Source organism: Cygnus atratus, chromosome 6 (assembly GCF_013377495.2).
Source record: "Cygnus atratus isolate AKBS03 ecotype Queensland, Australia chromosome 6, CAtr_DNAZoo_HiC_assembly, whole genome shotgun sequence".
In the NCBI taxonomy this organism is placed as follows: Eukaryota; Metazoa; Chordata; class Aves; order Anseriformes; family Anatidae; genus Cygnus; species Cygnus atratus.
This window is the reverse complement of record NC_066367.1, coordinates 2,020,679-2,039,462: the sequence shown is the minus strand read 5'-3', so window position 1 is coordinate 2,039,462 and position 18,784 is coordinate 2,020,679. Positions and strand designations below refer to the sequence as shown.

Sequence of the window (18,784 nt, the reverse complement as noted above, 5' to 3'; positions counted from 1 at the left end):
CTTTTTTTTCAGTCAACAACATTAAACTGTTCAATCATTAAACTGTTCAGATTGATTGGGAAGGTCCATGCTTCTTCCCTTTTCTCTCTGTTTCTTTGCTGATAGGAGAGCATGGTTATCTGCTACCTGTATCTAGGAGAACTGCTGTAAATGATGCACATTTTACGTTGCATTGTACCAAACAGAACAAATCAGGTGTCGCTAGCAAGCCTTGGCAGTGTTTGGATGATTTTTTTAACATGTATTTTAGAGGATATTCTTTACCCAAAAATAAGTCTGCAGAAAATAAAGCCATAAAATGTAGTTCTTAATTTATCTTTAGCTTTCAAGTTTGATGTAAACTCATTTTAACGTAAACTTGGATTTTTTCTTAAAGTTTGTGTTAAAATAATTATTCAAATTTTGTATTTTTGCTAGCATATTTTAAACAAAATAAAGCTGCCATATTTTGTCAAGTGGTGAATTGTTTTCGACTCAGAATACGTTAAACTTGTGAAGTGTCATCATTATCTGATGTTGAATATTAAGTTACTTACATTTAATGCTAAATAGCAAATAACATTGCCTTGATGATGCAATTACTGAAAATCATTTCAAACTACTCTGACTTAGTGTGTGTCAGCATAGAATCGTATTTTGAGTTGCCTAGAGAGGTTTCTGTAGAACCTTCTTTTTAAATTAACATCCACGCAGATCTTTGGGACCAGTAAACTCATGCAAACGAAGTACTAAATATAATAACATTTATTAGCAATACATTTAAGTTGGTTATTGACAAATTGTTTTTAAATCACTAGTTACCTATTAAAATTGGGAATTGTGCAGTATGCGTATTTAGTGGAAGTAGTTTAGCTGTGCATAAGAGAATAATAAATGATGTTTGGGTTTTCAATTGTTATCTTCCCACCATCCCCTATATAAGAAAATAGAGGCAATAGTGTTATTTTGAGCCCTTTTTATTCTTTAAGTTGTTTTAATGAGGTTTTCAGTATTACAGCTTACCATAAGCATAGACGCCTCTGAAAACATACACTAAATGTTCTGTTATGACTGACTGTAAATGTTTATCTTTTTCTTGTAACTGCTTCCTGTAAGTATGGCATATAAGGCTACATATCTTAAATATACAGAGCCTGTGTTACTGTTGTGTAAGAGAAGTACATTAATACAATTTCTGCAGTAAAAATATTGCAATTGTTATTCTGTTAATGCTAATATCTAAAAAGATTTGTGAGTCTGTTAGTGCAAATAAGTACCGCAATGAGCATAATACCAAGACTGCTTTTACACCTAAGTGCTTCCCCTTGTGTTTCTTGTAGGAAACAGAGATGAAGGTACACATGCACACAAAATTTTGCATCATTTGTTTGCTGACATTTATTTTTCATCAGTGCAATCATTGCCATGAAGATGGACACGACCATGGTCCTGAAGAGGAACGTGTACACTACCATAATTACTATCAGATCTCAGAGGCACCCTACCACCAGAATGCAGGAACAGAATCTATGCCGAGTAAATTTTCAGCATTGGAAGCTGAAAATGAGCAAAAATACTACATTGAAAAGATTTTTGATCGTTTTGGTGAAAATGGAAGATTATCCTTTTTTGGCCTGGAAAAACTGTTAATAAGCCTTGGTTTAGGAGAAGTAAGAGTAGTGGTGATAAATCACGATGATATTGGCCATGATCATGTTTCTCACCTATATGCTTTAGATGTACAGGAAGGAAAGCATTTTCACTCTCATAACCATCCTCATAGCCACTCAGATTCAGAAAATCAAACCACGGTTGGTATGGCTGCAAAGAGAAATCATAAATGTGACCATGAGAGAGATGCAGCACTGTCATCTATCAAAGGTGATGGGAAACATATTCATGACCAGAGTCACCATCACCATCATCACCATCCTCATCTGCATCATCATCTTGACCATAATGGTACGCATCATTCTCGCAATGATTCAGTTGGTCATAGTGAGCGTGGAGAACAGAACCATGGACCTTCAACAGAGACAAACACAACACAGGATCAGCGTGAAAGAAAACAACGGAAACAGAAGAAGAAACGAAAGAAAATCAGTGAGACTTCAGGAGATACTACGCAAGACTATGCTCCAGATCATCATCCAGGTGATCAGTATGAGCACAATCGTGTTCATAAACATGATCACGTACATGATGCATCTCATATGCATGTACACCATCATGAACACAGTAGTGATCATTCTGCTAGTCATGGACATCAAGATTCCAGTCTAGGTAACGAGGATGGACATCATACCAGCAAGCGAGAGGCACCTCGTAAGCAGATGAGTGTAAGAAAACACACTACTTTTTCAGCACGGAGTCATAAGGATCATAATGAAGATGAACGTGATCGTGAAGAGGTGAGTATGAAATGGAGAACCAGCAAGTTCACCTTTAGTGTTTTTAAATAATAATTGAAGATGCATACCCACAAGTAAAGCAGAAGGAAATGTTTGTGTCAGTTGCATAATACAGGCAGAGTGAAAACTCTTAAGAGGTCAGTGCCACAATACTGAGTTTACTTCGTGGGTTTTCATGTCTGCCTGCCCATCATCCATCTTTTCTCAGGGTATCTTGCCTGCTTATCTCTGTTTAAAGGCGATACTTCAAATTTTCTAAGATACCTTGCTTTCAGGTGGTTGTTCTTTTTTTTTTTTTTTTTTTCCCAAAATTCATGAGCACCTTTTTCCCCTCCCTGTGTTTTTTGGACTTCTATCTAAATCTAAGACTATTAACATTTTTGGAAACTGCACAGAGACTTTTTCCTAAAAGAAACACCTGTATATTTTCCAATGTGTCTGTAATTTCTTTGTCCTAAAAGAATGTGAAGCAATATAGATGCAACTTCTGTAGTACTGTGCTTGGTGTAAGCCTATTCTTCCATTTCTCCTTTCAGCATCCACTGTTTCTGCCAGGACCATAAGTTTACTTTCCCTTCCCCCTCACAGTTAACTACACAAGCAGAATGGTTTGATAATCATGATTTTTAATGTAACAGTTAGGATAAAAAAGGTTGGAGTGAATGCTGAGTTAGAGATTTACAAGTGAAACTCCAAACACAGAAGGTTAATAGGTAGAGAGAAAGAAGTATTAGAGAACCTATTTAGGATTTTTGTTCTTCCACTCTTCTGTTGTTATTTCTTCAGTGCTTGTACTTGTGTGATTGCAAAGAACATGGAAACTCATTTTGATTGACATTTATCAAAAATTGTATAGGTGTTTGGAGACTGAGTTGTATAATACAGATACACTTACTGCTTGTTTCCCCTCATAAACCACTTAAATTAGTTTAGGCATGTTTTAGCTCTGATGGAATGTTGTGGGCCAGAGTTTTTTGCTTTTCCGTTGCGTGTTATGAAATTATAAGCTAAATTTTCCACAACTGTGGTTTTTAATGAAATAGTTGCTTTCACATTTAATTTCTTTGTACAATTTGCTTGCAGTGCTTGAATGTTACCCAGCTGCTACAACATTATGGTCTGGAAACCAGCTCTCCAATATCTCCTGAATTGTTTACATACATGTGTCCTGCTCTGCTATACCAAATTGAGAGGCGGCTTTGTATTGTACATTATGATGAGCTTGAAGATCTTATGAAAAGTAAAACTGCATCAATTCAGAATAAAGATAAAACAGGTGCTTCAGGTAGGTGTGTAACGTCCAAAGGCTTTCAATTATTTTTTGTATTGTGAATGTTAACTTTGAAGAAAAGCTTGAAATGTCATACAACTTAGCATTGACTGCATAGTAAAGGAATGATTGAAATTTAACATCTCAGTTAGAAGAAATTTGAGACAACATGTTCATTTAAGTCAGGAGATACAGCATCCTGTTCGGTGCTATCGTAGCTTCTCCAAAATGACCATGGCTCAGGAAACCATCTTTCTTCTTACCTTTTATTAGGCATAACAGACATTTTGGCCTGGATTCTTCCCACCTATATTTAGATACTGGACTCTTATAGTAGGAGTATAGGCAACATACAAAATCCTTGGAGATAAAAGCACCTTTAGAGATGCACGTCTGCCCACAGTTTGGATTGTTTCCATCATTCAAAGTGTTACGTCTTTTTCATAAATTCTGATGGAACTGTTGACAGGTGTTTTAACTGCAGTGAACTATTATAAATCTAAAAAGTATTGGGGACATGAATATTGATTAGTACATAAGCGTGTATTAACATTGTGAGAAATGAAGCTTGAAGTAACTACATTCTGATAGATGTTAATAACTGTTGAAAAGAATGCAGTGCTAGTAATTATTTTTAATGACTCCAGCATCATTAAGAAAGATTAGCTTGTTACGTGTAAATCTCCTATAGAGAGACAGTATCTCATTTACTCTTGAGATGGCTGTAAATCAGATATACTGTATATTTTGTGTGGCAGCACATCACTTGTTTTCTGGGGTGGTCTCATTGTAGTAAGAGTTGACCCTTGCATTGCCTTATTACCAAGAGGATTTGTAGAACGGCTTTAAGCATTTTCTGCCAATTAAGATGTTGAAACCATGCACGAAACTGTCATGTTGCACATACTTTGAACCAGTTTAATTAGAAAGTTTATGCAGCTGAGTGCTTCTTCTAAAAAGAACTCATTTTCTTTCTATATAATGAGGAAGAGAGTTGATGAATAACTAGGCATGAAGATCCTTTAACGTTTGACAAGACTTAATTAGCAAAATAAGTGAACCTTACTGTGGACATTTAACATGTTTTTTGGCATTTTGAGTATAAATAACATTAGCCAGTTAATTTTTTTTTGTTTACAATTAATTTGGCTCTGTAAACAAACAGTAACTTCTGAAACAGGTCAACTTGATGTAGGTAATGATAAATCATGATATCTAACTGTCATGTATACTGTTCTACTAACTAGAATGAGACTTCAGGTGATGTAATAATCATTTTTGTTTTTCAAGTAAGGCAGTGAATCACAAAATAACAAGTCTTAACTGGTATTTGAGGATTGAGGGAGGCGTGGGATGAATATCACAGAGTAACTGTTAACCTGTAGGTTGTGAGATTCTGCTAAAATGAAAATGTGTTCTTGCCCAGGCTAATGTAAACTTTCTTAGATAGAAATGCTTGTTAAAGTTAGGAGGATGCAGATTTTTTAAAAACACTAGATATTTGATTTTTTTTTTCTTCAGTATTAATTAAACCTTTCCAAATATGCAATAGACTGGTGCTGCTTCTATTCACTTACACTAACTTGTAAGGTTTTCATTGGGTCTGACAGTGCAGTTTTCTAAAGTGAAATAATTTAATTAACAGGTGACCAAAAACTTAGATAACCATGTTGAGTTTTGTACCTGCAATTGTGGATAATTCTGTAACATCTTAATAGAGGATTTTCAAGGGCTTTATATCTACAACTGAGCTTTCATGGTATACCTATCGGAAGAGGGGGCATTATCATCATCCAGGGTTCCTAGGCAATTCAAAAGTAAGCGTGCATCCGAATATGAATCAAACTAATATCTTTGATTACTGAACTTCTAGATACTTAACAGGGCTGTACTGAAGAGGGTTGTGTGATGTATGTTATTTTTCCCCTCTGACTTCTCTGTGTGGACTGTCTAGCTGCTGACACACAGCTGTCAGTCAGCGAGAGAGGTAGATCCTGAATGTGGTAAAACTAGTGAAGCTTCTCATTTAACTTCATTTTTTCAGTTTGAATGATTGGGAATCAGTAAGTAGACATATTCTTCACATTGGAACAGAGAATCGGCTTTCCACATTTGAGAAACACCATGTTTTTCCTGTACTTTGAAATCATTTGAGAATGTATGTTGCTATAGTTACTGGACAAACTGCCACTTGTATTTTTTTTTTCTTTTCTAAGTTCAGTTCACTGAAATCATTAGATCTACAGCTGTCACTTGGTTGACTGAACAGATTGATGCTACCACAATTGCTTGATTCAGTTCTTCAGAAGCAGGGCCAGGAGTTGTAGCAGCTCACTGTTAGCATGAATGGTGTAATTGCCATAGATATTGGCAAGGGTCTTTTAGTGTGCTTATGCTATGTACCTATAGAGTAAAACCATGTTTACATCTCAAGTGAAAGAAGTTACATTTGAGAATATAATTCACCTACTTGTCTATGAAGTACTGTAATGTATACCTGGATTGAGAACCTAGCCTCTCACAAAAGGGGCAGCACTGAGAAATGATGTAAGTAAACAATGAGCAATTTTTTCAAGTCAGGGATCAGCTAGGGCTGCTGTTTAAAGGTATTTCAGATCAGACAGCATTCCCTGGACCTTACCATTCCCTGAATGCAGGAAGGCTTTGCTGCACTGGAGCCTTGCTATTAGCTTGTTTTCTTCTGAAAGCTTGCAGATAGATAACCTTTCTCAGCCTTCTAAGGAATCTACCTTACTGTCCTGGTCTGTTTTAATTTACAAATAGCTCTGCAAATGTGATGCAGAACAGCCACGTTTTGTTTACTATGCAGTGTTCAAACAGAGGTCCCTCACAGAGGAAATTTTTGGATCACCTCCCTCTTGTTTTATTTTTTTTTTTTCCAGAAGAAAATTATAAGCCAGTACTTAATAACTTCACTTCATTGACCAAGCCTTATCTAGTATTCCTTGGGCTGTTATACACCGAGATCTTCTATAACTTACGAGCTATTGCAGTGTTCTTAATATTGCACATTAGGCCTACTTCCATGATATTTTAGTGTTTTGGACACTGCAACTGTATGAAATCCTTCAATAAAATTTTGTCAGATTTTTTTTCAGAGGTCTTAATGTAGTCCTTTTCATCTCAGGAGATAACTTTATCAGAATAAGCTTGTACATGTATGTAACTGTGGGGTCATATGCTGGTTTTGCGTATATTTCTTGTCCTTTGATTTGACAACAACCTTTTGCTGATAATTTTGGATCCATAGCATTTTAAAGAGTTTAAACAGCTGTTTTAACAGCTTCTGATTTTGACCATCAGCTTCAGAATGGTGCACAGATCCTGTATTCTCGTTCTCATGTGCCTCATCTTAATCAGGGTGCCATGTTTAGATACTCTATCATTCAAAAAGGTATGTACGCCCTTCAGAGATGTGTCTGCCAAATCTGTGCCATGACAGATGAAACTTCAGCCAGTATACATAGCCTCTGTTTTTGGTCTCCATGTAAGGCTGTTGGTCATTTAACCTGGCACTTAACATCAGGACATCTGTGTCCAGATCGGAGATCCAGTGTCCTGCCAACTGGCTGTTAACTTTAATTTGGGGAACTTGAGCATGCACGTTACAATTTGGTATTGAGTTACATGTCCATCTCTGCTGTTTCTTTCAGCGGGGCTTGGTCATCGAGTGTACATGATCAAAGTGTTCTGGGGATGATTCAGGATTGTGTAGCGACAGTATTTTGGTTTGCAGGGTCCTGCTTCCACTCTAGACCTACTTTGTATTCCTGTTTTCTGACTTATGTTCTTTAGTTCCTCATGTGATTGCAGTCCTTGCCTTTTCACCAACTTCCTGTTTTCTTCTCAGTGTCAATGCCCATTCTAGTATATGCTGCACGCTTTCTAAAGCTTTTTCCAGTCAGTTTCTCCTGTTGGATATGTTCTTGTAACCTGTGCGTTTGAATTGGTTTGTTTCCTTTTCTGCACTGTCATGGGAGATACAGACTTGGTAAGAATGAGTATCCCCCAACACAGGTGAAACAGCAGATGTTGTAAGTTTCGGTGTTGAACCAGACAGGCTGCAGCAGACACAGTTCTAGTGGCAAAGTCTTGTTAAATCCGATCTGTTGCGTTTTTTGTACAAATAGAATTCTTGGGACATTTGACTGCCAAGTGGTATGTTGCAGCTGCTCATTGAAATATATAATCTTCCTTTCCTCTCTTCTCATTTCCCCACACCCATTTCCCAAGATGTTTTTCCCTGCTTGGTGAAAAATGAGCAGAATTTCACAAACTTGAGGGAAGTCAGATCCCGTACCAAAGTACAGAGACACTTCTGATTTTAAAATCAGAAGTTGCTAACTTTCATTGAAGCTTGCAAGTTGCGTAGACATTTTCGATAAAGAGTGAAGCTAGGAAGAAAACTGGAAATACCTGAAGCATTTAGATTAAAACTTGAAACAAATAATTAAAAAGTTCAGCTTCAGGAAATTATATTGTTGAAAGATCTCAGCCCAAGCAGTTAATATTTGTAAAATGGGAGCCTCTAATGAAAATTGTTCAGCAGAGGTAACTGTTTGCTCACTCCATGTCATTGTAACATGTTACTTTGCATAGTGACACTACCACACTATCAGTGTCACAGAAGTTTGTTTCTTTTCTTTTTCAATTATATTTACAGATAATACCATATGTGAATATTAGTTTAATAATTCTCCATGTAAATCTCTATTTTGTGTTGTAAATACGTTTCTATTTTTACATGTATTGCTGTGATATTGAAAAGAGGTAAATCATTAATACTTGGAGCCACCAACTATTCCTGTCTTTGGGACTGTGAACCTTATGAACTGTGCTATTGGAACTAAACATTTTTTACTGTTCTTTGAAGTTTCCCTGAAAGGACAAGAAAAGTAGAAGAAAGTATTGTACTAGGGCGAGATTCTGACAGCAAGAAGCATGTTTCGTTGTTCTCAGAATCTGTTTCTTCTGTCATTCCTTGTCATGTAGAAATTGGCACATCTTTAACTAGCAGGATTATGTTGATTGTACCCTATGCCATTATCACTGTTTCCTCTAATGACAAGAGTAGAGGTCCTCAGAAAAATAGAAACTGTTTCTTGTCGGTAGCAAGTTGCTTTCAGTTCCTTTTAAGTTCTTAGCATTTGATTTTAAGGTTTCTCTGTCAAAGGTTGTCTTACATTTTTTCTCATAAGTAAAAATGTATCTTTCAGAGCACCAGATGAAGAGAATGGTGCCTAACTGAACATGTTACTCCTATCAAAGGGGGAGAAATACTTACTCCAGCTACAATTTCCACCAGAATCTAACTGAAAACAAATGTTAAATATGAATTAGTGCCCATAGAGTCATAGTAAGTTGAGAAAAATAGCCAAGATGTTTTTGTTCCAGCATGAAATCTGGGTTTTTCATGTTTCATGAATGAACTGTAGAGCTAAACAGGGGGCTTGCAGTCAGTAAGAAGAGCTGGGCTGTTCTGTTCCCTTAGCCGATTGTCTTCTAACGTTTTTCAATATATTGCACAGTGAATAAACCTGTGTATCTTTTGCTGTGGACTTGAGTACTATCTTCATATTTTCAGCACCTTTTGAATGAACAATCACCCAAGTTAGGTTAAAGGAAAGTCACCTTCTTAAGACACAATTGAAAGTCATTAATCAGTCTTAAAAGTTTTACAAGTATTATTCTGATAAGTTTTCTGTATCCATTTCTTCCCACAGCCTGGTTTTGTGGTATCATCTCTATCACCGTCATTAGCCTGCTTTCCTTGCTAGGTGTGATCTTGATTCCCATCATTAACCAATGGTGCTTCAAATTTCTTCTAACTTTCTTGGTAGCTCTGGCTGTAGGAACAATGAGTGGAGATGCTCTACTCCATCTGTTGCCACATGTAAGTATTGCTTTCCTTACCTTTTATTCAAGTGCATATAGAATTTAGAAGGAACTGTTTGACAAGTGTCAACTAATAAACGCTTGCAGGTGTAGTAGATTGGCTTGACTGATGGACATCCTGAAACAGTATTTGAGCCTTTCCATTAAAAACAAAATATATGCGTGTTACTAATAAATAAATGTAATTGCAGTTGCATATTCATAACCTAACTTTAAAAATATTTTAAAACGCTTGAGACCAAGAAGAGTACTTTAAACTTAGTAGTATTACTTTCTTTTGATACTTGTGTATCAATACCACCTGAAAGTATTTCAGGGGATACAGCTTACTGATTACTAGCGTTTGGGGAGAAATTAACTTCTAATGTAATGAATCAAGAAATTGTCCAAACTGTTGGGGAAGGTAAGCAGTTTTTAATTTGTGACAGTATGCCATAATTGTTAGAAAAAAAGGGAAATGTTTTCTAAAACTTAACTTTATCGTTTTAACAAAAAGACTAATGTTAATAAGTTTTCTTTTTGTAAACTTCAATACAGATTTTTTAAATATATATTTTTTTAATTTGTATTGCAGATCAGAGTTAAGGTTATAATTGACTGTAATAGTTAAAAACATGAGGCTTGGTTGTTAGTGGGACAGTAGCAACAGTAACTGTGTGATTTTCCTACGTGTTCTCAGTTTTAGCATTTAGCACTTTTTAGTCAGAAAAAAAGCTGAAGCTTCTTTGTTTTTCCCCCTCCTAAAAATTACCCGGAGGAATATTAGAGTAATAAATAGTCTAATGAAGATTTTCTGTGGTAAGACATATCTGTATGATAATATCTTCTAAAATGTTTTTGGTACTACTTTTCTAGAGAGGTTACATATTTTGCCATCTGAGGTCAGAGCCGTTCCAGTCTCCCAGTTGCACCAGGTCACACAGTGTTACTGCTTTCTCTCCTTTAGTCACATGGAGGCCACAACCACAGCCACCACCATGGCCAAGGTCACATTCATGAACACAGGCATTCTCATCGACATGCCCACGCACATGGAATAGGGACTGAAGGCTTTCTAGAAGAAAATGATCCAGTGTTGAAAGGTCTTGTGGCACTCGGAGGCATTTATGTTTTGTTCATCATTGAACATTGTATAAGAATGTACAAGCATTACAATAAACAAAAGGTATGCAGTAAAATTGTGTGCTACTTTAAAAAAAATCTTTTTACCTGAATGTATCTTCATGAGTGTTGAGGGATTGTCTGCGTGGTGATTCATTATTCTGTAAACATACACACGTGCCACTAATGCGTGTTCCATTTGATTTCATGTGAGGAAACCCATTCTAAAACAGGTTGCTTTTCTTAACAAAGTAATCTGGGGAGACAAAGTAGAAATCTGATGGGGAAAATACCAGGCTTTTGGCAACATCTACTGAGGTATATCTCTAAATATAAGAAATTACAGCTCTTTCCTCAGAATGCTATGATCTCTTTGCAAAAAGACAAAAGGAAGTATGTAAGAAAGAACTGATAATAGAGCAAAACAATTGTCAGATAATTTAGGAGAAATGTAACTGTATACTCTCAACTAATGATGCCAGTGTAACAGCAGTAGTCACAGTAGAAAATTGCAGACCTTCTGCTTTCTGTACAGTGTCAGTTAAATTGTTACTTGCTTCCCTGAAAAGAAAGGATTGGATTTTTAGGTGTGGAAGCAGGCTGTATTCATGGTGGTGGTATAAAAGGAGATAGAGTACTTGCAGAGGTATGTAAGTCAGTGGAAATTCAAGCCACCAAAGAGCCATATTATTTCAGCAGTCATTATTAAGTACACTTTTATGAAAATGACTATATCTGCTCCCAAGAAGAGTGAGCAAAAATTTCTCTGGTTTCTCTAGTTTCATTCGCATCAAACTTGCTGCCTCATCTGGACAGGCAGCAAAAGATTTTCTGTGTTGGAGGAGGCATTTCTTAGATCTTCTGATGAAAAGATAAAAGCTATTACGTTGGGTATATCTCTGAGATTAATTAAATAGTTAAATCTCCTAAATTGCTTTGGCAAAACTATAATCCTTTTGGTATGGGGTGCAGACAGGAAGATAGCAAGATTTTCTCTAAAGGAAAATATGAGGAAGTTGTAGGAGTATAAACTTTTAAAATTGAACAAAACAGGAGCTGTTCTTGCTGCATGCTTGCTTTCTTGAACAAAATAAGTAAATGCAATGACTCCAGGTATATGTGTTTCTTGGCTGTTACAATGTTCTTTGCAATTATGTACTCTGTTACTGAAGTGAAATTGTGCATGTGTGTGGTAGTCTGTTTTTAAGATGTTTTTGGCAATACTTCATTTTTTTCATTTCTGTTGATGTCCTTTTACAAATCCAATGTTAATTGTTTTCTGTTGCAGAGTCAGCAGAAATGGTGCAAGAAAAAACAGACTGAAGAATCACCAATTGGAAGGAAACTCTCAGATCACAAATTAAATAATAGACCAGATGCTGACTGGCTTCAGCTCAAACCCCTTGCAGGTAGGTGTTTATTTTCAGAATTTTCTCTGTTTATGACATTCAAAGTAATGGCTTGTAACCTATGGCATGTAGCATGTAACCTCTTGTACAGTTGTGCTGCTATTTATGCAAATCATTGTTAATAAGACTTGACTTTCCCTGTGCTATATATATTTTGTTTTCCTGAGATCTGAGAGTACCATGAACACTTCCTAATATACCCTACAAATGGTTCTCAGACTTCTGAAGCAGTCAGGGTTTTCGGGTGGCTGCAATTCTTTATTTTTGTTAAGCGCTTGGTTAAGCTGGGCCCAGCTAGCTCAGACCTGGCAAAAACTAGATCAAAAATTAAGGCACACAACTTGAAATATGATAAACTATTACACTTTAAAGATTCTATCCTCTGACCAATTACAGTTTGGCCAAGAAGGCTAAGCAAAATTAATTTCTTCTCATAAATATAATCAAATATCTTGGATGTTTCTCAAGGATCCAAAACAATTTTCATATACTATTCCTTCATGATAATCTGAATGCTTCTGCAGTATGAACCCAGAAGGAATGCCATAACACACGTCTCGAAGGGACAAGACAAGGGGAAGAGCTTTGCTTTGTAAACTTGCATTCCTGTTGCCAGTGTGGCTGCTGAATTCATTTGTTGATGAAGAATACATGCACTATAATTTATACAAATGCAATTTTGTTAATTTGAATGGTTCGTCGTAGGGAGTGTTAGGTCTGCAGCCTTCTCCATTCAAACAACTTAAAATGAGATTTGGAGAACTGACATAGAGCAGAAAGGCTTTAAACAGCCTCCAAGTTATGTTTAAGAGCTTGTTTATCTAGAAACGCATTGTCTGCTGCATAGGTACTCTGTGCCATTTTTATAATTCCCTCTACTTTTTTTTTCTGACTCTTGAATATTTTTGTTGAGTTATTTTAAGCTAATAAACTCATTGTCCAAAAATGTTTTTTCTGTAATTGATTTTGTCTCCTGGAGCACATATTGCCCCTTCCTTTTATTTAACAATATTTCAGAAATATTAGTAAACTTAGAATTTATACACATATGCCTTCTGCATTGTTTTCAGTTTGTCTGTCTTTATAAAAATGGCTTTGGTTACTGGCAGGGTAATGAGTTACATTAAAGGAGTTTCCTGTATGACACAAGTGTCTGTCACAAGGACGCTTGCAGTACAGAAGCTGTTTAAAGATCTGTTGTATCAGCGGCAGATCCTGCTATGCTTCAGTGTCCTGTATGTGCAGAGTTCCATCTGCAGCATGTAAGACGTTGTTATGGTGCTGGCAACTCTCCTTTTCCAATGTTCAACCATGAACTTTGTCAGTAGCAAAATCACAATGTACACCTAGGTCAGGCTAAAACAGACTTCGTGTGCTATGGGTGCATAGCTGCTGCCACACAGTGGAGACTTTGGAATGCTGTATATGCAAATCACTGAAAAATAGGGTAATGGGATTTATTTATTCATTGACAGAATGTTAATCACACAGTTATTAGATTAGGATGTGTTAAAACACTATTTTTGCTTTCACAAAGCAATTAAATTCTTAGCTTAATGTTGCAGTAGTTGCTGGATATATTTCAATAAGAATTAATGCAGTGTTTCTCTCAATTGACTACAATGTAGGAGCAGATGACTCGGTTTTATCTGAAGATCGACTTAATGAAACTGAACTGACTGACTTAGATGGCCAGCTGGAATCCCCTCCCAAAAACTTTTTGTCTGTAGAAGAAGAAAACAACATGCACCATCCTCACAATGATGTTTTACATGCTGCTCAAGAGCATGATGTTCACGATTCAGAGTACGACAGCCATGGTGAAGATAAAATGATAGCTAGGAAACACAGTCACCACTGCCATCACAAACATTCGCATCATTCCCATGGCCACTGTCATTCTGGAAAAGACCTGAAAGATACAGGGATAGCTAATATTGCTTGGATGGTAATTATGGGAGATGGAATTCACAACTTCAGTGACGGCTTAGCAATAGGTAGGCAAAAACACTGAGTATTTTTCAACAGTTTTTCTCCTCACGTTGAGTAACTTCGGTCGTATTTTACTTAGCAGTGATCACAGGGAAGATTTCCAGTTAGCTTCTGTGGTTACTGGCATTGTTTAGTCTCCTTCAGAACAGGAATTAAAAGGCCATCAGCTGTAAGTGTCATCTTCCTTCTGTTAATATTCAGTGACTGCTTCCACCAAGATTACTCTGTTGGCATTCGTAACAGTAGCAATCTGTCAGATAAAGATAGGTGCCGAGTAACTCCTTTGTGAATTAAGGAGCACCGGTAGTGCGTATTTGTTGTCTGGGTCTCAGTATTTGCCTCAAAGTAAGATATAAGAAATGCTATTTGTTGTTACTTATATTTATTTATAATAATAATATGTATATTATCAATAACACATAATTACACAGTATTTATAAATAATATATATGTATTAATAAATGAGTCAGGTACTCCTGACTCCATATATATGCATTAATAAATGAGTCAGGTACTCAAAAAAGTACTCCTTATGATAATTTTATTCTTATTTCAGCAAAGTATTATTTCGGATTACAGTTAGTATAGATTTATGTCTAGCCAAATGTAGATTAAACTACCAAACAGAGAAATTGGAACAATTACAAATTTGATTAGATTACAGCTTCAATTATTATAAACCTCTAAATGTGATTTGAACTGTAAAACACATTAATTTTAACACATCATTACAAGTCAAAAGAAGCATAGGGGATTAGCTCTTTATTAGGGTTTTGAGTTAACAATGGAATCTACTACAGTATCTCCACTTTCTCTTTTTTTATTTTAAAAAGAAACCATACTTTATAAAAATGAACTTCTTACTTTATTTTTCATGTTGAATTGGTAAGACATTTTGACAGTGGCTTCTAAAGCCAAAAAAGATCACTACGCCATCTGTTGAAAGCTTCACTGTATTAAAACTCCATTTCTAAATATTCCTGTGTCAAGCCCAACCGTCTGATTGTTTGGTACAGTTTTAGAAATGTTTGTATTAATCTTTTTAATGTATATCAAGTTATGAGGAATCCATATTTCCCTGAGGAGAGTTAAATTTCCTCTATCTTAAGGTTGTGCCTTTTTTTCTACTGTATTTACTGTTTTGACTGCTTACTACAGGCTCTTCTTGTACCTTTCTCTGCTATAGTACAGAAATTTAACGTCAGTTTTCTCATCTCAGAATGATTTAAGGCATGAACTTAAAGTTGATTGAATTAAATTAGCTTACACAAAAGTTACTAAAAGAATCTTACACAAAAGTTTTTCTCCTTATTAACTTCCAAGTTAGGCTTATTCGTGTTGCTGAAAACATTGTGCTTTAGGAATAAGCATTAAAGAAATAGAGAGCTTGTGGATTACAAGAGTTTGGATTTCCAACCTGGAAAGGAGAGAGCCATCCTGTTGCTCATGTGCACTCATAATTACCCTAATAAACTTGAGATGCATTCAAAATGTAGAAGTGATGCAGTTTATTAGCTTGTTGCCTTTATGTCTCTCAGTTGTGTTCTATCTTGGGATTTGCTCTTCAGATGAACTAAGCAATAAAGTATGCAGTGTTAATGCACATCCGGGATACTTCCAGTGTAATGAAAAAAGTATTAGTGTGCATTTTAGCAAACAAGTAATTTTATGAAGTCTGTTGATTAAATTTGCTGCCTTGAAATAGTAAAATACCATTTGTATCTTTTTTTTAATTTATTTTTTTCTTCCAGGAGCAGCTTTTAGTGCTGGACTGACAGGAGGAATCAGTACATCTATAGCAGTATTTTGTCACGAGCTTCCCCATGAATTAGGTAACTAATTGTATAAACTGATGTTTCATCTTCAGCTGGATGAAATACGTATCTAAAAGCTGTTGTGATACTTATCCTGGTAAGCATAATGCAGTGCTGTTGCTGTAAGGGTGACCAGAACTTCAGGAGTGATTGAGCAGTATTATTTCAGTGTACGTAAAGAGAATATTAATACAAGATTAGTTTGGCAGGCATCTAGCTAGAGCTGTTCCATGAAGCTTTTTTGAATGTGTTTTAAAAATGTTCTTAGGAGTATAGAGTACATGTTTTTGGTGTTATACCTCTGCAGTTTATATAGTCTCACACTAGTCCACATGGCATTGTCTTAAAAAAAAAAAAAAAAAGAAAAAAAAAGAAAAAAAAAGTCACACATCCTATGGTATATTATAGAAGGTTAAATGAATTAGCAAAATTCTTTGTGGAGATCTTCAGAAGATGCTTCATACCAGTTATCACCAAGTCCAGTAGGTGTGGATGACTATTTAGATAAATTCTGTAGGTATTGGACTATTATTCAGCCTATAACCTGAAATTGTGCTGGATTAAACTGTGTATGTAATCACAGTCAAATATCCATAGAGGTGACAGGTGAAAAGAACTTTACATAGGTAAATACAAAGCACAAGGTAAGTAATGGGTGCAGATGGGACAATAGAGAAGATATTTGTGGTGCTATACAATATACAGTGGTGCTATATCATAGTTCACTGTATATGCTCTGGATTCTGATTCGAGATTGAGCAATTAATTTCTAGAATATCTGACACATGAATAATATATTCATTACCCTATTAACTATGTATCATCTTTCACTCATATTCATAAGAGTTCAGTTAGAAGGGAGTAAAACTACTAGCTGGGTAAGAGCTGAAAATTTAGATCTTTATAGAACATCTAACTCCATCAGCAATTTTAGCAGAGGTGGTCCGAATTCAAAGTAACACAGGTTTATCTGGCATATTTTAAACCAGCAAACATTCATGAATGCAAAGTCATTCCTTCTGAATGTAACTGTTCCTTTTCCTAGTACCTTATTTCTCAAATTCATTGTCACCTTCTGTGGGAACTGATGCCTCATTATCCTCTTGAATTCGCAGGGTAAGATGTATATAGGTAACAGGCATTGGTCAAAACTAAACCTCTGTTTTCATGTGCAATGACCAACCTCTGTGAAGTAAAGGCAGGTCTGTCTACAGACGTATTGTATTCTGTGGGAGTACCAGATCTAGATTCCTCTATTAACCTTTAACAGTTAATCACTAATACCTTTCTGTCAATCAGCATGATGAATAGGCACCTTTAAATCATATTGTAACCAAGGACTTGCTGCACATAAATCGTTTTGTTATAAGAGCTTTCATAATCCTGTTGCCCAATCTTCCTTTGAGCCTCTAGGAGCATTTTACTTCGGCAGTGCCTTGGGTTGCTGAGATAGTAAATGTAGGCTAATTTACCTATTTGCTCTCCTGGGGGCTACCAATACTAAACCCCCTTGTTCTCTCTCCTCCTCAGGTGATTTTGCTGTGCTTCTTAAAGCTGGTATGACGGTAAAGCAAGCTATCGTGTACAACCTCCTGTCTGCCATGATGGCTTATATAGGGATGCTGATAGGCACAGCAGTGGGACAGTACGCGAACAACATCACCTTGTGGATCTTCGCGGTCACTGCAGGCATGTTCCTTTATGTGGCACTGGTTGATATGGTAAGGTGATTATGATTCTGTCTTCTTGGCATTCCCTGCTTCAAGCTAGGATTTGAAATGGCACCTACCATGGAACATTTTTTGTAGTGACAAATATCCAAATATCTTCTGCATATATTTGTGCTGACTATCCTATTTTCAAACCATTTTTTTTTTTTTTTTTAACATCTTCCCCAAAAGTTAACTGGTACAAAATGGTGTTTGATTCTCGCTGGCAGACTTGTCAAAGCAAGCAGGCATCTTTCAGTTAGTGTAAGCCACAGACACACACAGGCTTTGGGTTTCAGCAGTTCTCATTGGAACAGCATCATTTCTTTGTCACTGTTCATGAGGCTGTCAGATGTCTGATGTGCTCTGAGGTGGGCTGATTGTATTAGTCTCCTGGTGCTAAGTAAAGCAGGTGACGTTATGAAGATCCTTCTCCCCTCAGCCTCTGTGGCCAGTAGTTGCTACTTCCTAGCCTGGTTTCTCACCCTTAGTAGTATCCTTGAAGCGTTAGCTAAGACTGCTGAAAACAAAGGTTCAGTTTGTGATGAATTTCCTGATATCACAGAAGCTGTCTTGGCAAAGAAAGACAGTCAAAAATGGGATATTTCTCTTCATTATAGAAAACTTTAGTAAATACACTCTAGTGATGAAGTCAATCTATTATAAGGTAAATGAGTCCTTTCCAGGGCTTGCTGAAGAGAGTGGCTGCCAAGTTGAGAATGATTTTTCATGCAACTTCAGATGTTCAGCTATAACTTGTAATTACTGAATAATCCATTGTTTTAAGTTCTGTGGCTGATATTTTTTTCCTATATGTACCCTGACTGAAGACAGCAAAGGAAGGCAGTACTTTCATTCTTTTATTGTTTGTACTTTTCCTTGGTCATTGTAGCATCCAAATAATCAAGGACTTATGGTCTGATTCTAAACAAGAGCAGGAAAGCCTCTGTGTGACACACTTGAAACTGCACCACATTTTTGTATTGATGTTTCAATAATCTGCTTACCTGTCAAAAACCTTGTTTTCAGAGTTTAGTCCTTCCCTAGCTTAACAGAGGTCCACCAAGGTTGTGTTTTTTTATCCATTCCTTATACCAGCCCATTGAGAATGGACCTTCTGGTATTCTTGCATCTGATTGTCCTGCAATTTCTCTTAATTATGTGTTTTCTAACACAAAGTAAA

General features: G+C 36.3%; 1 protein-coding gene across 17 annotated transcripts in view; it reads left to right on the top strand.

The window, feature by feature from the left end:
* The window catches only part of SLC39A10 (solute carrier family 39 member 10), a 106,939-nt gene that overhangs the window by 38,220 nt on the left and 49,935 nt on the right, over window positions 1-18,784 (top strand). For 14 of the 17 annotated variants that reach the window (XR_007708522.1, XR_007708523.1, XR_007708521.1 and 11 more), the window contains 8 exons: window positions 1,320-2,390; window positions 3,474-3,675; window positions 9,405-9,574; window positions 10,523-10,741; window positions 11,966-12,086; window positions 13,715-14,083; window positions 15,830-15,910; window positions 17,423-17,613. Coding sequence is in view for 14 of the 17 variants with exons in the window: in XM_050711740.1 (XP_050567697.1) it covers window positions 1,320-2,390; window positions 3,474-3,675; window positions 9,405-9,574; window positions 10,523-10,741; window positions 11,966-12,086; window positions 13,715-14,083; window positions 15,830-15,910; window positions 17,423-17,613 (2,424 nt within the window). In the remaining 3 variants the exon portion in view is untranslated. Of the gene's footprint in view, window positions 1-1,319; window positions 2,391-3,473; window positions 3,676-9,404; window positions 9,575-10,522; window positions 10,742-11,965; window positions 12,087-13,714; window positions 14,084-15,829; window positions 15,911-17,422; window positions 17,619-18,784 lie in introns of all 17 variants that reach the window. The other 3 variants (XM_050711743.1, XM_050711742.1, XM_050711741.1) reach the window with 2 other exon arrangements.